Consider the following 23,457-nt stretch of genomic DNA (forward strand, 5'->3'; position numbering starts at 1 on the left):
CCGGTACTACACTATAACTGGGTGAGACAGAAATATACACAGAGAATTCTGCTGTAGCCTGGCAACCTAGGATTCAATATCTCATTCTACCTTGCCTAAAGGCCACAGGTTAAAGGGCCAATAAAGCCACGTTAGTGTTGTAGGAACATAACTGAACTAGAGGAGTGAGAGGAGGTGGGTTAAAAGAACATAATTGAACTAGGGTAGTGAGGGGGGGGGGGGGGGGGGGGTATTTTAACGGAGTAAGGGCCAGGTAAGGCCTTGAGACAAACCAAATGGTACATCCAATCTGTCCAGTCAAAACGTACAATGTCATTACATTGGTGTAGTCGTCTCTAAAATACATCCTCTTTACACTAGACACACATTCCACCATGTCTAATTGGCTAGCTGTTAGGATACCCTTCACTGTAAAAAGGTTAAAGAAATAGGACTTGTAGTAAACTACAACTAGTATTGAGGAGAAAATGGAGCACTTGGAGCATGGAGTTAAGTGGACAAATCAAGTTCAAGTTGAAATTGGTGCCCGATAACAACTTAAAGAAGCTCTGATCATTCTCTCATAGCCTCTAGCTTATGGGGGCAGTGAAATACTTTATTGGGGGCTGATATAGGAGCTATAGAACCTTATACAGAAAATGTATTGTTCAGATTTATTACTTCCAAGATTGGTGCAAAATTATGTTTATTTATGCAGTTTCAGTTCTGCTAACTTCAGCAATCTAGCAATTTCCCCATGCACATTGTAACTCAAATGTCAAAATGAAATCCCCAGAGACACTACAAAACCCCCTGACAAACTGTTGACATCTATGATAACACAATAAAAATGTGACCTGACAACATATCCTAATTAAAGAGCCAGTGCAGTCAAAAATGTGATTTCCTTGTGTTTTATATATATTTCCACACTATGAGGTTGGAATAATACTTTGAAATTGTGTAAATTATGATAATGTCCTTTTAGTGTAAGAGCTGTTTGAAAAAAACAACTCTAAGTTCAGCCTGTTTTTGTGGGAAGAAGTTTTGGCCTTCCATGGTGACGCCACCATGCAGTGAATTAGTTAATAGGCAAATAAGAAAGAGAGTTACAAACCTCTCTGCCAAAACAGCTAATTTTCCCTTTCCCACTCAAACCACTCCCAGACAGTCCTAGCGAAATTATGTTTGGAAAAATTGCTCTTTTCTAAGAAGCTATTTTTGTTTCTTTGGGACAATTTTAATTGAAAACAATCAATTATGGTAAATAATCTTTACACATAAATTATTTGATATTGAGATAAAAATGGCTGCATTGGATCTTTAGTGTTTCATTCTATATGACATACTATGTTTGGCCCAAGTCCTGGTCAGCGGATTTAATTGGCAAAGTGCATGGGGTTGAAATGAATAGCTAAGTTTTATCTTTAATTTATGTCATAGTAACTAAATCTTGCATTCTCTGCTAAGCATCTGAGATGGGCACTCACACTACAGTACAAAAGTATGTGGACACCCCTTCAAATTGGTGGATTTGGCTATTTCAGCCACACCCGTTGCTGACAGGTGTATAAAATCGAGCACACATGCAATCTTCATAGACAAACATTGGCAGTAGAATGGCCCGTACTTAAGAGCTCAGTGACTTTCAATGTGGCACCGTCATAGGAAGCCACCTTTCCAACAAGTCCGTTCGTCAAATCTCTGCCCTGCTAGACCTGCCTCGGTCAACTGTAAGTGATGTTATTGGGAAGTGGAAACGTCTAGGAGCAACAACAGCTCAGCCGCAAAGTGGTAGGCCACACAAGCGCACAGAACGGGACTGCTGAGTGCTGAAGCGCGTAGCTCGTAAAAATTGTCTCTACTCGGTTGCAACACTAACTTCCGAGTTCTAAACTGCCTCCGGAAGCAACGTCAGCCCAAAAACTGTTGGTCGGGAGCTTCATGAAATGGGTTTCCATGGCAGAGCAATGCCGAGCGTCGGCTGGAGTGGTGTAAAGCTTGTCGCCATAGGACTCTGGAGCAATGGAAACGTATTCTCTGGAGTGATGAATCACGCTTCACCATCTGGCAGTCCATCGGACAAATCTGGATTTGGTGGATGCTAGGAGTACGCTACCTGCCCGAATGCATATTGCAAACTGTGACGTTTGGTGGAGGAGGATTAATGGTCTGGGGCTGTTTCTCATGGTTCCGGCTAGGCCCCTTAGTTCCAGTGAAGGGAAATCTTAATGCTACAACATAAAATAACATTATTTCGCCATGATTCTGTGCTTCCAACTTTGTGGCAACAGTTTGGGGATGCCAATGCCCCCGTGCACAAAACGAGGTCCATACAAAAATTGTTTCGAGATCGGTGTGGAAGAACTAGACTGGACTGGCCTGCACAGAACCCTGACCTCAACCCCATCAGACACCTTTGGGATGAATTAAACGCCGGCTGCGAGCCAGGCCTAATCTCCCAACATCACCTCACTAATGCTCTTGTGGCTGAATGTAAGCAAGTCCCCGCAGCAATGTTCCAACATCTAGAGGAAAGCCTTCCCAGAAGAGTGGAGGCTGTTAAAGCAGCAAAGGGGGACCAACTCCATATTAATGCCCATGATTTTGGAATGAGATGTTTGACGAGCAGGTGTCCACATTCTTTTGTCCATCCAGTGTATCTTGAAAGCGATAGCCATTAGATATTTTGGGGCACTATTAGAGTGCCACTTTTCCTACATGTATTGTCCGGGAGGGCAGGGAAGCGGATATGCAACATTTGGGTGAAATTAAGATCTGATTGTATACTGAATCATGCAAAGAGTCTAAGAGTCTAATTCTAGGGTGAATTATTGGATTAAATACTATCATTGAGCCCCATCTGGACATTAGTGGGCAGCAAGGCTTGAAACCATCTCAGTTTCTAATTTCTACACTTGCTTCTTTTTTTTGCAGACATTGATCCGCTCAAGAATGTTTGGACACCCAAGGTCAGGATCGTTCTAACTGAAGGATCTCGGCCATGAAAGGCCAAATGTAACACATATGCACCACAGTGTAAGATTCAGTGTCACTTCTGTCATACATTTTTTGTCACAATGTCACACCTGTAGTGTTATCAACAACTGAAAAACAAACGTGAGGATGATCTTTGAGACGACAACGTTCAACACTAAATTGTATTCTTATCTCCTCAGCGCCAGTCCTGGGGCATCTTATCCCCTCGTCCATCATGTCAAGGATAGATTACTGTAATTGTCCTCTGTCTGGCGTGTCAGATTATTCACTGGGCTAGAATCAGGCTAAGAGGTATTTGCAGGGTCGTTTGTTATCAGGGGGATGAAGGAAAAGACAATGTGATGATCATATTTCACCTCCCTGCTTAATTAACCTTTGCTGCTTCACTCAGTCAGTGAATAGATCGGAGTGGGAGCGGCTTCGCTGCCTGTCACCCATAACCCTTGTGTGAACCATCACTGATGACAGATTGGATACACACGGTGCAGACCACCCTAACTGACGGTCCCCTGTGTCCAACACGAGTAGGACAGAGATTGCATCGACACTCATCAATTCAGTAGTTGTACAATTGGTACAATAACCACATATGTGATTAAATGTAAATGTATCTTACAAGTTCAAGTGGATTAATAGAACACAAACATTTTGGTAATAATACATTAAGATGTGAAAAAACTAAATAAATATTGGTTAATTGCACAAAGCTAGAAATATAATATAGTAAATGAAACAACAAAATAATTTGAGATGTAAGACACCTCATGCTGTATCCCAACAGGCTGCGATTTGGTGGTCCCATAGCGCGGCGCACAATTGGCCCAGCGTTGTCCGGGTTTGGCCGGTGTAGGCCGTCATTGTAAATAAGAATTTGTTCTTAACCGAATTGCCTAGTTAAATAAAGGTTAAATAATAATTTTTTTAAATGCGGTTTGAGACAACAGCTCTATTGCAGTTCAGTACATCAGCCAATGTCCATTCCAAGATGTGACGATTGTCCTATGTCTTCAGTCACTTGATCTAAAGATACAGTATATCTTATATGGTTAACCAAACCCTTCCAAACGGTTAATGATTTGAGAAACCCATCTATTAACTGTATCTATGTGGGGTAAGCACCTTTATTGAATTGTGTGTGTATGATAATAAATATATGTTTGTTAACGGAACATGTGTATATTGTACTGGTTGCCTTTGAAAGTTAATTAACGTCATGATATGGCTGTCTCTCATTGGTCAGATGCATCATGGGAAGTGCTATTTAAACTCATATATTTAAATTTTTTGTGAGACAGAGACTGGTAATGGTTTGGCATGCTGCTGGATTTTCAGGCATAGTTGAAGCCTGGGGTTTTCTTTTGAGCACTCTAAACAATGGGTTTATCCAGATAAGTTTATTAGGACTATCTTTTTGTTCATCAGCCTGTTTGTTATTTTGGTTGTAAATATTTGTTCAGTCGCCGGCATTATTCCTCACTTCCAAATAAAAACTTCACCCTGGGCATAAAAATCTGCTCTCATTGTCTTGCCTCCTCACTGTTAGAATCTTACCGCATGGGCTAACCTCACACACCTTAGGATGACCTTGTTCTCAAATACATTTTATGAGTGCTATGAGTTCAGATGAGAGCCATACTAAACCTAATGGCACCATTGAAATACATTTCTCTCCTGGGTGTATTTATGATTAAAGTTAATGCAAAGAGCAGCATTATAAATGGTGAGCACACAGTGTGACATCAGCTTCTGTGAGAATGACACTTTTGAAAGAGGTGCTGGCAACTGCCCTCATTTATAAAAACGCTGATGTTTGGAATGTTTTCCAAAGTAATTGGAATCATTGTAAACATGATGCCCAGTACAGTCAAAAATGCCTATTTTCAGAGTTTTATATYTACAGTACAAGTCACACGTTTGGACACCTACTTATTCCAGGGTTTTACCTTATTTTTGATATTTTCTACATTGTAGAATAATAGTGAAGACATCAAAACTATGAAATAACACATATGGTATACAGAAGATAGCCCTATTTGGTAAAAGACCAAGTCCATTTTATGGCAAGAACAGCTCAAATAAGCAAAGAGAAACAACAGTCCATCATTACATTAAGACATGAAGGTCAATCAAAACGGAACATTTCAAGAACTTTGAAAGTTTCTTCAGGTGCCGTCGCAAAAACCATCAAGCGCTATGATGAAACTGGCTCTCATGAGGACCGCCACAAAGTTATCTCTGCTGCAAAGGATAAGTTAATTAGAGTTAAACACACCTCAGATTGCAGCCCAAATAAATACTTCACAGAGTTCAAGTAACAGACACATCTCAGCATCAACTGTTCAGAGGAGAACGCATAAATCAGGCCTAAATGGTAGAAATTMGAGATTTTTGGTTCCAGCCGCAATGTCTTTGTGAGACGCATAGGTGAACGGATGAGCTCCACATGTGTGGTTCCCACCATGAATCATGGAGGAGGAGGTGTGATGGTGTGGGGTGCTTTGCTGGTGACACTGTCTGTGATATATTTTGAATTCAAGGCACACTTAACCAGCATGGCTACCACAGCATTCTGCAGCAATACGCCATCACATCTGGTTTGCGCTTAGTGGGACTAGAATTTTTTTCACAACAAGACAATGACCCAACACATCTCCAGGCTGTGTAAGGGCTATTTGACCAAGAAGGAGAGTGATGGAGTGCTGCATCAGATGACCTGGCCTCCACAATCAGCTGACCTCAACCCAATTGAGATGGTTTGGGATGAGTTGGACCGCAGAATGAAGGAAAAGCAGCCAACAAGTGCTCAGCATAAGTGGGAAGTCCTTCAAACCTCTTGGAAAAGCATTCCAGGTGAAGCAGGTTGAGAAAATGCCAAGAGTGTACAAAAGCTGTCATCAAGGCAAAGGATGGCTACTTTGAAGAATCTCAAATATAAAATGTATTTTGATTTGTTTAACACTTTGTAACGACTGACGCCGGACAGGAGAAGCAGGTACGGGGAGTCAGACATTTATTTGGGAACAGATATAGAACAAGACAGGAACAGCGTCAGCACACGGGTAATATGGATATATGACAAACAATGCAACAGCGGGGAACAGATCTGGGGAACTGACAAATATAGGGGAGGTAATAAACAGGTGATTGAGTCCAGGTGAGTCCAATATCGCTGAAGCGCGTGACGTGGGAAGGCAGGTGTGCGTAATGATGGTGGCAGGAGTGCGTAATGCAGGGCAGCCTGGCGCCTGGCGCTCGAGGAAGAGCGGGAGCAGACCTGACAGTACCCCCCCTCTCTAGGGGTGCCACCCGGCGTCTCACCTGGGCATGCTTGCTGAGACATGGGCGCTGGGCAAGCCGGTTGGGGGTAAACTCCCCACGAACCGGCAGGGGCTTGGGAGCCTGGCGAGCCGGCTGAGGCATAAGAACCTGACGATCCGGCTGAGGCATGAACGCCTGTCGATCCTGCTGTGGCGTGGAAGCCCGATGATCCGGCGGAGCGTGACGTGGGATGGGAACCTGCCGAGCCAACCGAAGCAAGGAAACCTCTCGAGCTAGCTAGGACGTGGAAGCTCGACGAGCTGGCTTCGGCACCCCCGGTTCCATCGGTGGTGGAATCCAAGCCCAACTTCACCAACAAAACAAGAAAACTCATGGGCCGGCTGGGCGAAGAAGACCTGACGATCCGGCTGAGGCCTGAGGTGGGATGGGCGCCTTCCGAGCCACCTGGGGCAAGGAAACCTCTCGAAACAGCTAGGGCGTGGAAGCCCGACAAGCTGGCTAGACACACCCGGTTCCATCGGCGGCGACCCAGGACCGAAGCCACCACCAACAGGAACGCCAGTACTCCCTGATGCTTCGTGTGATGGCTGCATTATTCTGTAACGACCGACGCCGGACAGGAGAAGCAGGTACGGGGAGTCAGACATTTATTAGGGAACAGACATAGAACAAGACAGGAACAGCGTCAGCACACGGGTAATATGGATATACAGTATATCACAAAAGTGAGTACACCCCTCACATTTTTGTAAATATTTGAGTATATCTTTTTATGTGACAACACTGAAGAAATGACACTTTGCTACAATGTAAAGTAGTGAGTGTACAGCTTGTATAACAGTGTAAATTTGCTGTCCTCTCAAAATAACTCAACACACAGCCATTAATGTCCAAACCGCTGGCAACAAAAGTGAGTACACCCCTAAGTGAAAATGTCCYAATTGGGCCCAATTAGCCATTTTCCCTCCCCGGTGTCATGTGACTCGTTAGTGTTACAAGGTCTCAGGTGTGAATGGGGAGRAGGTGTGTTAAATWTGGTGTTATCGCTCTCACACTCCCATACTGACTGGTCACTGGAAGTTCAACATGGCACCTCATGGCAAAGAAATCTCTGAGGATCTGAAAAAAAGAATTGTTGCTCTACATAAAGATGGCCTGGGCTATAAGAAGATTGCCAAGACCCTGAAACTGAGCTGCAGCACYGTGGCCAAGACCATACAGCGGTTTAACTGGACAGGTTCCACTCAGAACAGGCCTCGCCATGGTCGACCAAAGAAGTTGAGTGCACGTGCTCAGCGTCATATCCAGAGGTTMTCTTTGGGAAATAGACGTATGAGTGCTGCCAGCATTGCTGCAGAGGTTGAAGGGGTGGGGGGTCAGCCTGTCAGTGCTCAGACCATACGCCGTACACTGCATCAAATTGGTCTGCATGGTTGTCGTCCCAGAAGGAAGCCTCTTCTAAAGATGATGCACAAGAAAGCCCGCAAACAGTTTGCTGAAGACAAGCAGACTAAGGACATGGATTACTGGAACCATGTCCTGTGGTCTGATGAGACCAAGATAAACTTATTTGGTTCAGATGGTGTSAAGCGTGTGTGGCGGCAACCAGGTGAGGAGTACAAAGACAAGTGTGTCTTGCCTACAGTCAAGCATGGTGGTGGGAGTGTCATGGTCTGGGGCTGCATGAGTGCTGCCGGCACAGGGGAGCTACAGTTCATTGAGGGAACCATGAATGCCAACATGTACTGTGACATACTGAAGCAGAGCATGATCCCCTCCCTTCGGAGACTGGGCCGCAGGGCAGTATTCCAACATGATAACGACCCCAAACACACCTCCAAGACGACCACTGCCTTGCTAAAGAAGCTGAGGGTAAAGGTGATGGACTGGCCAAGCATGTCTCCAGACCTAAACCCTATTGAGCATCTGTGGGMCATCCTCAAATGGAAGGTGGAGGAGTGCAAGGTCTCTAACATCCACCAGCTCCGTGATGTCGTCATGGAGGAYTGGAAYAGGACTCCAYTMGRAAACTGTGAAGCTCTGGTGAACTCCATGCCCAAGAGGGTTAAGGCAGTGCTGGAAAATGATGGTGGCCACACAAAATATTGACACTTTGGGCCCAATTRGGACATTTTCACTTAGGGGTGTACTCACTTTTGTTGCCAGCGGTTTAGACATTAATGGCTGTGTGTTGAGTTATTTTGAGGGGACAGCAYATTTACACTGTTATACAAGCTGTACACTCACTACTTTACATTMTAGCAAAGTGTCATTTCTTCAGTGTTGTCACATGAAAAGATATACTCAAATATTTACAAAAATGTGAGGGGTGTACTCACTTTTGTGATATACTGTATGACAAACAATGCAGCAGCGGGGAACAGAGCTGGAGAACTGACAAATATAGGGGAGGTAATAAACAGGTGATTGAGTGAGTCCAAGTGAGTCCAATATTGCTGAAGCGCTTGGCGAGGGAAGGCTGGTGTGCGTAAATGATGGTGGCAGGAGTGCGTAATGCAGGGCAGCCTGGTGCCCTCAAACGCCAGGGGGGAAGAGCGGGAGTAGGCGTGACACACTTTTTTGGTTACTACATGATTCCATATGTGTTATTTTATACTGTTTATGTCTTCACTATTATTCTACAATGTAGAAAATAGTAAAAATAAAGAAAAACCCTTGAATGAGTAGGTGTGTCCAAACTCTTGACTGGTACTGTATTTCCACACTATGAGGTTGGAATAATACTGTAAAATTGTGAAAATTATGATAATGCCCTTTTAGTGTAAGAGCTGTTTGGAAAGACTACCTGAAATGCCTGCCTGTTTTGGTGGGATGGAGTTTGGGCCTGCCTGGTGACATCATAAGAAGGTAAAAATTTTAATAGACCAATGAGAGTTCCAAACCTTTCTGCCAATAACAAATCGTTTTTGGTTTTCCCCACTAACAGACAGTCCTAGCAAAATTCTTGCTTGAGAAATTGCTCTTTGCTAGAAAAATCACTGTAAGGTACCTAATTGTTACCCAGAAATGACTTGATATTGGGATAAAAACAGCTGCATTGGACCTTTCAGAACTTGAAATTAGAGGTTGTGTCTTTAAAGTCTTGGCAAGTCTTTATAAAAGTGTCTCAAGAACGTTTCAAATTCCATCGTATACTATCAATCACAGCTTCGGTGTCCAGGTATTAAGTGGCCCAAAAACTCAGTGTTGCGTCGTGCTTAAGAACTGCCCTTAGCTCTGGAATATTGGCAATATACCACACCCCCTCTGGCCTTATTGCTTCATTTAACTGCCTTTGGCTGCTTAATTGGGAACCATACCAATGTAGAGCTAAAGTGATTGCATACTAAATGACTGATTTTATGGTGTAATTTGTTTTTACAATTAAATCTTGGCACCTGACACGCTGGTCTTGCTCACTGCTTAGTCGTGACAGAAAGGAAAGATAACTACAATTAATTATACAGCTAGAGTTACATATACATGTCTGTCCTGAGCAGTTTATGCATAAAGTACAGCCCAATATATTAATGTGGAGTTTTTGGGAAGGGCTTTCCACTCCAAATTACTGAACATTTTACACTGTAATGGTTGAGGGATGCTGATACACTTTTTGCTGCTTTGTGGCAGTGCAGTTCAATATGAATTTAGCTTTTAACTGTATGTACTTGGGACCCTGCATTTAATTTCCCCTACAAAGTGTTTGGAAACAACTTTACTATTGATTCAATGATTTGCTTGTTAATGTGACTGATTCTTCTCTCAAGACAACATCTACAGTATGTTTGCAACTGACTTTAAGGTCAAATGCAGATCTGATTGTTAAAAGAAGATTATGTAAAATCTCACTTGGCAGAATTTAAAAAGACATTGTACAAGGTTCAAAGAAAACAAAATCGATGTCTGGAATACTGGGTACCTATTAAGGAGCCTGATGCTGTAGAAGCAAACATGCTAATAGTAATGCCATTATGATATAGGCCCATGGATGAAGGATCACATCTGACAGGAAAAAAGTGAATTATTTTTCCCCCAAGGGAAATGGTAAATCCTAATTTACAATACTCTGCACAGGCCTGCAGTCTAATGATAGAGGATCAGAGGTGGTCTTATCAAAGATGGCAGTAGCTCCAGGGGAAGAGATAGTCTGCGACACCAGTCTTCTGGTCATGAATTTGCATGAATTTCTGACTGGACTGCTTAGAGGAGTGGAGAAATTGTCTGACCTGTGACAGAGGGCTGTGAGATTCAGTATGATATAAGAGGGGCATTTGGAAGATTTTAATTCTAGGGAAGATAAGATAGAAAGAACCCTGGAGGATAATTTTTGGGATTCATTGTTGACTGTTAGTTCCTCAAAATCCTCAAGTTGTCTGAAAAGGACCATTGGCTTCTAACCCTGCTGTGCCAGATCTTGGGTAAAATTGCATTATAAGGGGCTCTGTATACAGTCCCTATGTGTATAACATACATAGCAACTACAGTAGATATCTGCAGCCACATCAGGTAGTTAATTCTGTACGTTAATTCCTTTTCAGTAGTGCTGAACAGCAGCTAGGCTGCCCGCATACAAATACAATAGTTAAGTACATTGCCTGGGTTCAAATTCCCTGTCAAACTTTGATTACGTTGAGACGTGGCAGCTTCAATTTCATTACTTATCAGTGGCTGTCTTGAGAAGAGCCGAAGCAGCATAGCCAATAACAGCTTCAATTCGACAGCCACTGACTGACTTCCTATGAGAGATGAGTTGAATTGAGAGCGAGAGCAACAGCTGGCTAATGTCAATAACTGTGGTTCAATCAGAGATGGGAACGTGCTTTTTCTGATGGCATTTCTGTCAGACAGAGCAGGTGGGTAAATTGGATTTTGGGGTGGTTTTGGTGTCCTAAGGCACTTTGCAGCTGCTGCTTTGAAGCTGGGCTGCTTGTGGCTCACCAGGTGGTGTATACCTGTAAAGCCTCAATAAGAAGTCGCACACAGGGCCGTTCTCAAGGGGCAATTCATCCCCCGGCAGCATCAACAGCGGACATTAAGATAGAGATTTTATCTTCTTGTGAAGGGCACAAACCAATCTTGCCTGGCTTTTGACCTCCATCAAGTGCCATAAATGTGCTGAACTTCTCAAATATTGTGTATTTTAGTTGAAGGGAGTCTGTTTGATGGGAAGTTTGTCCATTTTAAAGACCATTTAAATCCACTGCTGTTCTTGGCACTAAGCCACAAAATAAATGACATTCTACAGTCCTTTTTCTTTGAGAATATCAATAATAAATACAAGTTGTGTTTAATAAAAGTCCTTGGGGTGTGACACTTTATATAGCAACGTCCAATTAAAAGCTCATTAGTAGGGTATTAGCAAAATGGTTCCCTAACTATTTACAAAGATTAGTAAATTATGAGCAAATCATTTATTCATCCCCTCTTCTTTCTTTGGGCTCTGTACATACAGACACTGCCCTTTCAGAGGATGTGAAAAGCGCTTGACCTATAACATTGTCCTCTGGAGAGGTGTCAAGGACAGAAATAAACCTATTCAGATGCTCTGAGCTCTTCTCTGACTGCAGATGTCCAACTCTTTCTATTGGTCTTAAACCATGCTTCTCCACTGTCTATTAAAGGATATAACTTACAGTATAAGTGTTTCATGAGTTAAGCACACTCATACTCTATCATAACCCAAAATGTAAGGTTTAAATACATTTTAGAATCGCAGAATGTAGCTTTAAAGCAACTGATGAGCTACAAAGGAGTGACTAGTGAGCATTAGTTGTGGTGAGACAAGGAGGTGATCTGTCACTGTCCTCACTAACACTGACCTCAGATCAGAGGAGAAGAGTACATTCATTAACCTTTCACCCCCAATGTCCCTGGAGAGCAGGGTATGGCTCAATTCAAATGGAAGGCAGTCAATTCAGGAAGTCAACTGAAATTACAATTACATTATTGAAAAAAGGGCATATATTTCCAATGACTTCTCAATAAACAGAAAAGTAGAAGCTATTGATGTCAAAAGTTTTTACATTTCTGGATTTTATATTCAAATCACTTCCTGAATTGACTGATTTCAATTTGAATTGAGCCTAACCCTGCTGGAGATATAACCTGGGGCTATATCTAACACCTATCTGGGAAATGCAGCACATCATCGTACCCTATAAGGTGGTGCGGAAGGGGTTATCATTTTTTATCCAAAGTAATATCCCAAACTGTAAGAGTAGGCAAACATATTTCATATTTCAACCATGTCCCCCAATATTATAACATTTAATGTGTGGGGACATTTTGAAAGATTTGGTTTACAGTAAATGCATGTCAAAATAAATCCACAAACATAACACACAGCAATGCAGAAGTGGGTATATGATTCTGGATGATCTGTTAAACAGTAGCTTAGGTTTGTTTTAATTAGAAGCTTTTGAATATGATAAAATAAAAGAGACAGCTATTTAAAAAAGAGGAGAAAAAGTGATTTGTTGTTGATCTATTGATTAGTTTGAAATACAACAAAAACATGTTTTTAATTGACTGCTGTGCTGTGCATGATTGGCATTGTTACAGAGAAAGGTTTCTAATTAAAAGTGAAAACCGAAAGCGCTAATTGCCCAAATAATTTCTTGGAGAATTTACAGTTGACATTAGAAAATAAATATCTGTCTCTTCTAGTTGTAATTATACACAGTTAGAAGGCAGGATGATAGAAAGACTTAGACTGAAACAAAAAAAGAACATTAAAAGAAAAGCAAATAGCAAATCTAAGAACACAACACTATGACAAAAAGAAGAAAACTCATTGAGGACGACAGAGTGAAGAGGTGTAGGATTCTTCTCACTTTCAGAGCGCTATTTGTTGAGTCTCTCAGGGCTTTACAGGGATTACACTTTTATTTAAATGGACCTCCTCTCCTCTTACAAGTCTGTTCTGTTTTTAGGTGGTCAGGAAACTCCTTCCTAAGTGTCTTTGCGGTGATTGAAACAGAGGCTTACCTTGATAATGGGCGCTAAAGCCCCGATATCGATGGTTACTGTCGGTTACAAAATGTAGCCTCAGCCAGTTCTTGTTGCTGACAATAGGAGAAGGGACATTCATCCCAGATAACCTGAGGAAAAAAGAGGAGATAATCATTAGGCTTTTTACTGCATGCTCAAAGTCAGCAAGTTACAACACTGGTGTCTTTAAATGTGTCGGTCAATCTCTTCCACCTTTCACCGTAGATATGGAAGTGCGATATGTGATGGATTGAGACAAATCCAATGTAAAAAAACAGATATCTCTAGTTTAAACGTTCATATTTTGTGTCAATCGACTCTAGAGGGTTTATTGTCATTTTTTATCAGCGATCTACACAAAATACTTTGTAATATGAAAGTTGAAGAAAAATCTCAATTTAATATAATCCTTTTTTAAAATTCAGGCTGAAAAAGTCAAGAGGTGTGAATACTTTCTGAGGGCAGTGTATATCCACCATTAAAAAGGTCACACTCGTATTCCTTAATATGCATAAAGAGTACAAAGTGTATCTGGTCCTCGCCCACAACACACGTCTGGAAGACGAGTAGCCTGCCTCTGAAGTGTGCAGGTGATTTGTCCACGTGACTGTGCAGCGCGGAGGAGGAGGAACAGAGCACAGAGGTCATACACAGACCTCTCTCGCCCCCCAGTTCCTCACACCCCCCACTTCCTCCGGCCTTTATTGATGACTGACGGGATGTGTCATTAAAGGACACGGTCACATGAATCAAGGCTGACTGGCCACCACAAGCTGGAGCTGTGCCATATCATTACCATTATCAATCTAAAGTCTTCTGCATTACCCACACTGAAACAGAGGCAGAGACACCAGACCCCTCCGGCTCAGAGCGCTGTCGGGTTTAACCTCAAACACCCCCTCCAATGCTAATTTTCTTCAACGCTTTTCAATGAGGAACATTCGATATTGGAATTGCAATTTGGTTTACTTTATGAATAGACTGGAATTGAAACGGAATTGATCCCAACCCTGGTATAGACCACATCCTGATTTGGGTTATACAGAACATGTACAGTATGCAGGTGGGAAAATGTTAGGAACAGGCCCAATGTATAGAACTACACAGAAGTCCCAAAACGATAGCAGTGTGCAGCAGGTGTGGTGCTCTGCCTGTGTAAAACCATTTCATAATAAAACATTTATGGATGGCAAGCCTTAAAAATGTACAAGCGTTTGTGATCGAAGTCATCTGTGGAGGAACTGTCGTCTACTTGATCTAGCAGTGCATTAGCAGTGAATTAGTACATTAGTACATTAGCAGACCAAGAGGCAACCCCAGTTTATGTGACAGAAGATCACTGGCTGCGTGGAGGGTTTGTGTCATGGATCCCCTGGAACTTTCGTTGCGCACACCTGTCCCTTATTCCCACTGATTAGTATTTGTATATATGTGCCCTTTGTTCACCATGGTGCTGTCGATTATTGTTACTATGTCCGCTGGTGCGTGTGAGTACCTGCGCTGTGTGTTTTGGGCTTTCGTGCGCCTGGTGGATTGTACAGATGATCACGGGCCTCGTCCCGTGTGTTAATCATTGTGCGCATGTGTATTTATTTGAGGTACTCCTCGCTCTTTTGTTTGGGTTTCAACCCTGTATTTTATGTACTTGTTTGTTTGGTCTTCGTCCTTATGCCCTTGCACGGCACACCGTAATTTGGGGCGTAATAAAAAAAACTATTATGCATGCCTGCGTCTGTCTCATTGTTACCAACGTGACAGAATAATCGACCATTGAAGGAAACAGTGGGAATGGTCCGACCAATGACGCTGCGACTGGTCTGTCCGGCACCGCTGCAATTTCGTCAGCTGCAACTGAGTCGTCCGATGTCGCCACCACGGGTCCGTCCGACAACGCAACTTCAGCAGTCACAACTGGCCCGTCCGACGCCGCCACAACCGGGCCGGTTGGGTTTCAACCCTGTATTTTATGTACTTGTTTGTTTGGTCTTCGTCCCTGTGCCCTTACACAGCACGCCGTAATTTGGGGTATAATAAAAAAACTTATTACGCCTTCCTGCGCCTGTCTCCTGAATCATTCATGCCAGCGTGACAGTTAGGGTACCAGCGCCGTGTTTCCCATCCAATAATATAAATTTTWATTAAATTAGTCGGCATTCTGCGTTGGACCAGTCAAAAACACTATGAAATAACACATTTGGAATCATGTAGTAACCAAAAAATTGACAAATATTTGAGATTCTTCAAAATTGGCCACCCTATGCCTTGATGACAGGTTTCACACTCTTGGCATTCTCTCAACCATCTTCATGAGGTAGTCACCTAGAATGCATTTCAATATTAATTTGTGGAATTTCTTTCCTTCGCATTTGAGCCAATCAGTTGATTTGTGACAAGGTAGGGTTTGTATACAGAAGATAACCCTATTTGGGAAAAGACCAAGTCCATATTATGGCAAGAACAGTTCAAGTCAGCAAAGAGAAACAACAGTCCATCATTACTTTAAGACATGAAGGTCAGTCAATGMGGAACATTTTAAGAACTTTTAAAGTTTCTTCAAGTGCAGTTGCAAAACCCATCAAGTACTATGATGAAACTAGCTCTCATGAGGACCACCATGGGAAAGGAAGACCCAGAGTTACCTCTGCTGCAGAGGATAAATCGGCAATTAACTGTACCTCAGTATGCAGCGCAAATAAATGCTTTACATAGTTCTATTAACAAACACATCTAAACATCAACTGTTCAGACTGCGTGAATCTGGCCTTCGTGGTCGAATTGCTGCAAAGAAACCAACCGATAAGAAGAGACTTGCTTGTGCCAAGAAACACGAGCAATGGACATTAGACCAGTGGAAAGCTGTCATTTGGTCTGATGAGTCCACATTTGAGATTTTTGTTTCCAATTGCCGTGCCTTGGTAAGATGCAGAGTACGTGAACGGATGATCTCTGCATGTGTGGTTCCCACCGTGAAGCATGGAGGAGGTGTAATGGTTGTGGCGGTGCTTTGCTGGTGACACTGTCAGTGATTTATTTAGAATTCAAGGCACACTTAACCAGCATGGCTACCACAGCATTCTGCAGCGATACGCCATCCCATCTGGTTTGCGCTTAGTGGGACTATCATTTGTTTTTCAACAGGACAATGACCCAAAACACACCTCCAGGCTGTGTAAGGGTTATTTGATCAAGAAGGAGAGGATGACCTGGCCTCCACAATCAGCTGACCTCAACCCAATTGAGATGGTTTGGGATGAGTTGGACACAAGAGTGAAGGAAAAGCAGCCAGCAAGTGCTCAGCACATGTAGGAACTCCTTCAAGACTGTTGGAAAAGCATTCCTGTTGACTACCTCATTTGTTTAACACTTTTTTGGTTACTACATGATTCCTTATGTGTTATTTCATAGTTTCGACGTCTTCACTATTATTCTACAATGTAGAAAATAGTAAATATAAAGAAAAACCCTTGAATGAGTAGGTGTGTCCAAACTTTTGACTGGTACTGTAATTCTAGCAGATCGACAGTGCTGTCACACACATAAACACACCCTCATCACCACCCCTCCACCCCCACCCTCCCCCTATCCCTGCCTTCTCCTAAATCACTGTAAAAGGCAAAAGAAAGTTTTATATGGATAAGTGTAATTTAATCAACATATCTCACACCAAGGTGTCTATAAACACAGGGAGTGGTAAACAACCATGATGTAAGTGAATGGAGAAGGGATAAGTATGGTTTACTGCATATAGGTTTAAAGGGATAGTTCACCTAAACTTCAAAATGACATATTAGTTTATGGACAAAGARAGACAGCATTCTACGCTTTGGTTTTGTTAACCTTGCCATGTTGTAATTTGGGTGAACAATCCCTTTAACACCAGTAGTATGTCTACTTGGTACATAAAGATCATGCTGGAAGTGGTACCCTATGAGTGAATCATGCTTGGGCACTTAATAATGTGTTCATTTTGATTGATAACCAGTGGTTGGTGAACTAGCCCAAAACGGCCACTTCATGTCATTCAATTAAGTGCTACAGTTGTGAACACATACATCCCAGTACACTACTCTACTCTGTGACATTCAGAGGTCTTTCATTCTTGTCCCTATCAGAATAATTGTCATGATTATTCAAAGGCCTAGAGTGTGTCATGGAGATGAGGAGATGTGAACAGACCACACCATGTCTAAGGCTTATTACCCTTACAGAAAAACCAAATTATTTCACATGTGGAACATCACATGATTTTACATGAAATTTCACATGTGAAATCATGTGAAAGTGTGTTTTTGGAATACTTAACACATGTTGCTTTACATGTTGTCACGTTATCACATTAACTTTGTATAATATCATGAAAACATGTTTTTGGAACAATTCACATGTGATTACATCTAAAATTAATGTGGTTTTTCCGTAATTCCTCTCCACCACCAACCACACCGTCAGCCAGTCCTCTTTTCTTTAACTTTTTGTGGTAAAAAGGTAGTGTGTTGATTGTACTGTAGTATGGGCTGGGGCCCATGGTGCAGAGACCGTGACGTCCCCAATGGGACTCAGGAGGTAATTGATTACACATGCCAGTCTCAAAGCTTTGGCATTTTCTCCGTCTCACCTTCATTTGCGGAAATATAAATGACATAAACATTGGCTGCATGAGAGAAGATAGAGAGAGCGAGAGAGGTGAAGAGAAGAGAGAGAGAGAGAGAGGAGAGAAGGAGAGAAGAGAGGAGAGAGAGAGAGAGAGAAGAGAGAGAGAGAAAGAAAGAAAAGGAAAGGGGGAAACAGAGAGTGTGAGGAGAGGAAGGGAGACAGAAGAGAGAGAGAGAGAGAGAGGAAGGGAGAGGAGAGCAGAGAGAAAGAGAGAGAGAGGAAGGGAGAGCAGAAAGAGAGAGAGAGAGAGAGGAAAGGAGAGGAGAGCAGAGAGAAAGAGAGGGCCACCGCCCCCACAGCAACAGTGTGGGACTATTCACTGAGGCATTTACAATGAATTTCCTGTCTTTCTGGGTTCTGAAAGCCGTTCAAGGTCTCAGAAATAACACAGTATGAATTGATAGTGACAAGAAGAGGCAACAGTGGTGAGACTTTTAAGGGGGCTACGTAGCAACAATGTTCCCGATTTGTCATCATAGTACTCAAGCATTCTTAATGCAATTCTAATATTAACTTTAACATCCCTGCAGTGCTGGCTGAAAGTGCATCACTCAGGCACACATGCACGCACACACACACTATGTTAGTATTCTTATCTTTCATTACTTCTTATTGTTGTTGCATTGTCGAGAAGAAACCTGGAAGTAAGCATTTCATTGGACAGTGTGTGTGTCCCGTACCTACGACTAATTACATTTGACACTTGAAACACACACACATACAAAAGTCAAGACACTGGATTAAATTAATGTGCTAAAGACTTATGTCTCTCTTAGCCTCTTACAGGGGATGATGTCATCCCCTCTGAACACACACACACACACACACACACACACACACAGAAAAAGACACACACACACAGGGAGGGGAGAAACAGAGAAGCAGGGCTGGCCTCTGCATCAGCTCTGGGCTCCAGGCAGGCAGTGTAGCTGGCAGATGCCTCATCAATCACCACCCAGGCCTCAGAGACGGATGGGAGGCCGCTGGGAAGCGGCGCGCGTCTCTCCATCAAACTGATGTTTTGAAAGTAAGTAATCAGTGTTCTCCATGGGCACTCCTTCTGTGGCAGAGCCCTCCACCTTCCTCCTCCGCACCACTCCCCTCCTCCCTCGTTCCCCTCCCTCTCCTCTCCTGATGCACTGACTGCCTCCTCACACTTTGATACAGCGAGTCAAGGCCTCTCCACCCCATTGGATTCTGGGAACTATATTTCATCTGTTTCATCGCAGCATGCAGGGTCGACGTGGAGCTGTCCAAAATGCAGTCTGGGCTCCGTGTGTAGGGGGTCATACCTTTTGCCCAAGACCGCAACAAAACACAAACACAACAGTCATTTGCTGTAATGCTCCTCTGAAATCTAAAACACTGTGGTCAAAACAAATCGAATGACACAATAGGGGGATGCGTTTTTCGGAGGCTGAGATTATATTTATCCAAATGATATCCTTCGCTGCAGTAAATGGCTGCCAGAGGCCTCATTTGCAAGCCGTAATACAATCCTTCCAGTCTCAGAACAACATTAATGGATCTGAATGAAAAAGGGGAAAACATTACTCAACCAGGGCCTAGCCTTTCTGCACAAATAGACAGGAATAACAGAGTACCATTTCAGTGTTTCCAATACAGTACATATCTAAACCCTTCAGCAACAATACAAAATGCTTGCAGTTAAGCAAGACTTGAATGATTACATTACTGTACATATTGGGCCGTCATAGTTTTAATCAGTTCACTCAAYTTAACTTTTTGACATTTTTGTGCACACATTTTTTTTATTGTTATTAATCGTATTGTCTGAAAGTGTTCAAAATACACAGAAAAGATCCCAAATACATAATATATACTGTTAAAAAACAACAACGTAAAAACAAGTTGACATCGAGGTTAAAGAAAGTGTACATTCTCAATTTACCAACTTTTTCTAACCGTTACTTTAGACAAAATCAAGACGTCAATATTCCTGTAAAAAATGTTTTAATGAAAAATCTTAAATTACAGATTAATTTGAGCAAATTCAGAATTTGCGATTAATCACAGCAGATCCTGCGATTAACTTGATTACATTTAAAAAAAATGTTTACATCCCTAATCTGTGAGGTGTGGCTGTTCGGTACCTGCAGCAAAGTGTATAATGCTGTATCAATGTATTGAAACACATGACTCATTCATAATTGAAGAATTCCTTATTATAATATATCCTTACAAAAAGGACAACACCTACATAAATGGTACCCCGTGTGAGGACTATCCCCTCCAATGCTAATAAAAGTTGGGCTCTCCCCTTGCTCTACCCAGACATCCCTGTTGCTGCTGGTCCCTCTTGAAATGAACACTGAGTTTGGGTTCGAACCAGCACCTCCATTCCATTGGCTATCAGACTTGAGAAACAGGAAGGCAACTTGGCACAGAGGATAATAAATTGACTTTCTAAAGGCAGCTAATGACCTCACAACGCTTTCACCCAGAAACACAATTCATCACTATTGTCAGACCCCCCAATATACATTTCAATGATGTATCCTTGCACTGTAAACAAATACTTAAAGACCACCCTGGCAATCTTATAACATAATCAGATTTAGGGAAGGTACTAAGCAAGATTTAGGGAATTGATTAAAGCTATTTGGGCAACGATAAAGATGTTCAGAGATTTTGACAGTGTTCAAAAATTCAAACCCCTGCTAAATGATGGTCTCATGCCAATCTGTCCTACTAACCATTGGAATGTTGGGCCGGGTTGACCAAAGCTACCCGTTTTTTTCTTCTTCTTCTATCTAGATATCTAACACAATAAAACCAACTATACAAGGAGGTCATTTCTATTCTTGCAGTGAATGTGGAGTATTGATTCAATATAAAGACTGCCACAGAGGGGCTTGGTCTTCCTAAAGGTGATGCTGACTTCAGATCAGGTTCAATAGCATACACTCTCCTATCGCAATGACTCTTGGTTTGACCGTCATTCAAATGTGCAAAATCAGAAATCTGGTCCCCTACTGTGTTCTGGAGTCCACACCAGCATGACATAATGTACTAATAGGTGAAACAACCTTTGAGTATGAGTAATAAACACATACTGCACAGGACATTCCAAAACACAATACCTAATTAATTTACTGGGACACGGATCTGGAGGCAGCCTTGTTTTAAAAAGAGGCTCYATTTAAWTCAAMAAAATATACAAAATCYGAAATACAGCCAAACTACACTATTARACCCAAAACCAGGGAGGTGTGAGAAATCTGACAATACATTTWAGAGAAAATAAGTGGAGACTGGAYAGGTTTCCAACACAACTGAAATTCCTCCACTATTTACTGTATTATAAACACATAAKGTTGCTGGAATWAAAGGTTGCCTGCAGGTGCTCTGCTGATGCTTGACAGACTTTTCCATTTATTATGACACATTTTTTWAAGTTCCACTGAAGAACCCTCAATCAATTAATCCCAAGGTGACGTGGCTGAGTTACAAATTCAATTGGCTCCCAGAAGTGAATTCAGCTTAGTTGTATTCCTTCGTGTTTGCCCCATGCTGTAGATGAGAAATAGAATGAGAACCTCTCAAGTGGATAAATCAAAAGATAGTCAGACATACAGTAAGTACATTTTTTCATGAAAATAAATTCCTGACAAATGTGTCATTCACAGCCATTATGTAAGGATGTTTCATGAATCAGTTGCATCTGTAGAAATGTAAATAAAAGAAGAAAACAATGTCCATAGTAGGCTCTGACATAGAATACACAAATATAACCATGGTAGCCACCATTAAAAAGGGATATCATTAGGGTAAATGTGACTAATCTTTACACCTGGGGCTCCAGATAGTGCACAGAAATGAAAGTGACCTTTGTCATCAGCATCTTGTGATGTCATCAACATCCTCAGAATAGACAGCTCACCGGCAGGATGAGCTTCTATTATTGTTAGTAACAGCACAAAAGCAGAATACTGTATTTGTTTCAATGCACTTTTACCCTGCTTCATGGGGCAATGGAAGTAATCAATCAACGTCTGAGAGCATCGACCAAGAAATGTTTATTTTCCTATACAAACAAGAAACCTAACAGTTTGGGCAACAAGCGATTCCACCAATTTCTGAAACACTCTCAGCATGCTACCGTATGGCCTGTCAGGAGTCTGTAGACCATTGAAGTACTTCATAGAGTACCTAGCAAACTGGATTCCTATGAAAAAGATGATTGACTTGAAGGGAAAAACCAATCCAGCTGCCCACGGCATGCAATATGACCTTACAATAATAAACTAAAACAGTGGATATCCTCACATGGACACATTTTGTCTTATGCTACATACGGCATGGTATGTTCCCCTTATGCAGGACTCATCATGCCTGTGTTCGTGAGGGAAAACAGCTCTATTATGGTGTGCCAGAAACAAACACAGACATCATGTCAATCTCTTCCCCTGGTTGAATATTACGCAGTAGCCATGTTCTGTATGATCACCTTGCCTGTCTGTCTTCTTCCTCCATCGACCAAACCTCTTCCCAGCCAGTACCTTTAAAATCCTCCCCTCCTCCTGTATGTATGTATACGTATATATATATATATAGTACCAGTCAAAAGTTTGGACACACCTACTCATTCAAGGTTTTTTCTTTATTTTGACTATTTTCTACATTGTCGAATAATAGTGAAGACATCAAAGCTATGAAATAAGCTATGAAATATATGGAATCATGTAGTAACCAAAAAAGTGTTAAACAAATATATTTTATATTTGAGATTCTTTAAAGTAGCCACGTTTTGCCTTGATGACAGCTTTGCACACTCTCGGCATTCTCTCAGCCAGCTTCATGAGGTAGTCACCTGGAATGCATCTCAATTAACAGGTGTGCCTTGTTAAAAGTTAATTTGTGGAATGTCTTTCCTTCTTAATGCCTTTGAGGCAAGCAGTTGTGTTGTGACAAGGTAGGGGTGGTATACACAAGATGGCTCTATTTGGTGAAAGACCAAGTCCATATTATGGCAAAAACTGCTCAAAAAAGCAAAGAGAAACGACAGTTTATCATTACTTTAAGACATGAAGGGCAGTCAATGCGGAAACTTTGAAAGTTACTTCAAGTGCAGTTGCAAAAACCATCAAGTGCTATGATGAAACTGGCTCTCATGAGGACCCAGAGTTTCCTCTGCTGCAGAGGATACGTTCATTAGAGTTAATTGTACCACAGATTGCAGCCCAAATAAATGCTTCACAGAGTTCAAGTAAAAGACACATCTCAACATCAACTGTTCAGAGGAGARTTCGTGAATCAGGCCATCGTGGTCGAATTTCTGCAAAGAAACCACTACTAAAGGACACCAATAAGAAGAAGAGACTTGTTTGACTCAAGAAACACGAACAATGGACATTAGACCAGTGGAAATCTGTAATTTGGACTGATGAGTCCAAATTTGAGATTTCTGGTTCCAACTGCCATCAATTTGTAAGATGCAGAGTAGGTGAACGGATGATCTCTGCATGTGTGGTTCCCACCGTGAAGCATGTAGGAGGAGGTGTGATGGTGTGGTTGTGCTTTGCTGGTGACACC

General features: G+C 42.0%; 2 protein-coding genes across 2 annotated transcripts in view; both read right to left on the bottom strand.

Moving 5' to 3' along the window:
• Positions 1 to 6,631, bottom strand: part of LOC111954791 (CUB and sushi domain-containing protein 3-like) — a 184,061-nt gene extending 177,430 nt beyond the window's left edge. The window contains 1 exon segment of the mRNA XM_070436005.1: positions 6,298 to 6,631. Coding sequence (XP_070292106.1) covers positions 6,298 to 6,631 — 334 coding nt within the window.
• Positions 6,632 to 13,186: 6,555 nt separating this feature from the next.
• LOC112067872 (CUB and sushi domain-containing protein 3-like) overlaps positions 13,187 to 23,457 on the bottom strand; it is a 161,072-nt gene continuing 150,801 nt past the window's right edge. The window contains exon 4 of the mRNA XM_024134684.2: positions 13,187 to 13,358. Coding sequence (XP_023990452.2) covers positions 13,187 to 13,358 — 172 coding nt within the window. The remainder of the gene's footprint in view (positions 13,359 to 23,457) is intronic.

The sequence above is a fragment of the Salvelinus sp. IW2-2015 genome, linkage group LG30 (assembly GCF_002910315.2).
Source record: "Salvelinus sp. IW2-2015 linkage group LG30, ASM291031v2, whole genome shotgun sequence".
Lineage (NCBI taxonomy): Eukaryota > Metazoa > Chordata > Actinopteri > Salmoniformes > Salmonidae > Salvelinus > Salvelinus sp. IW2-2015.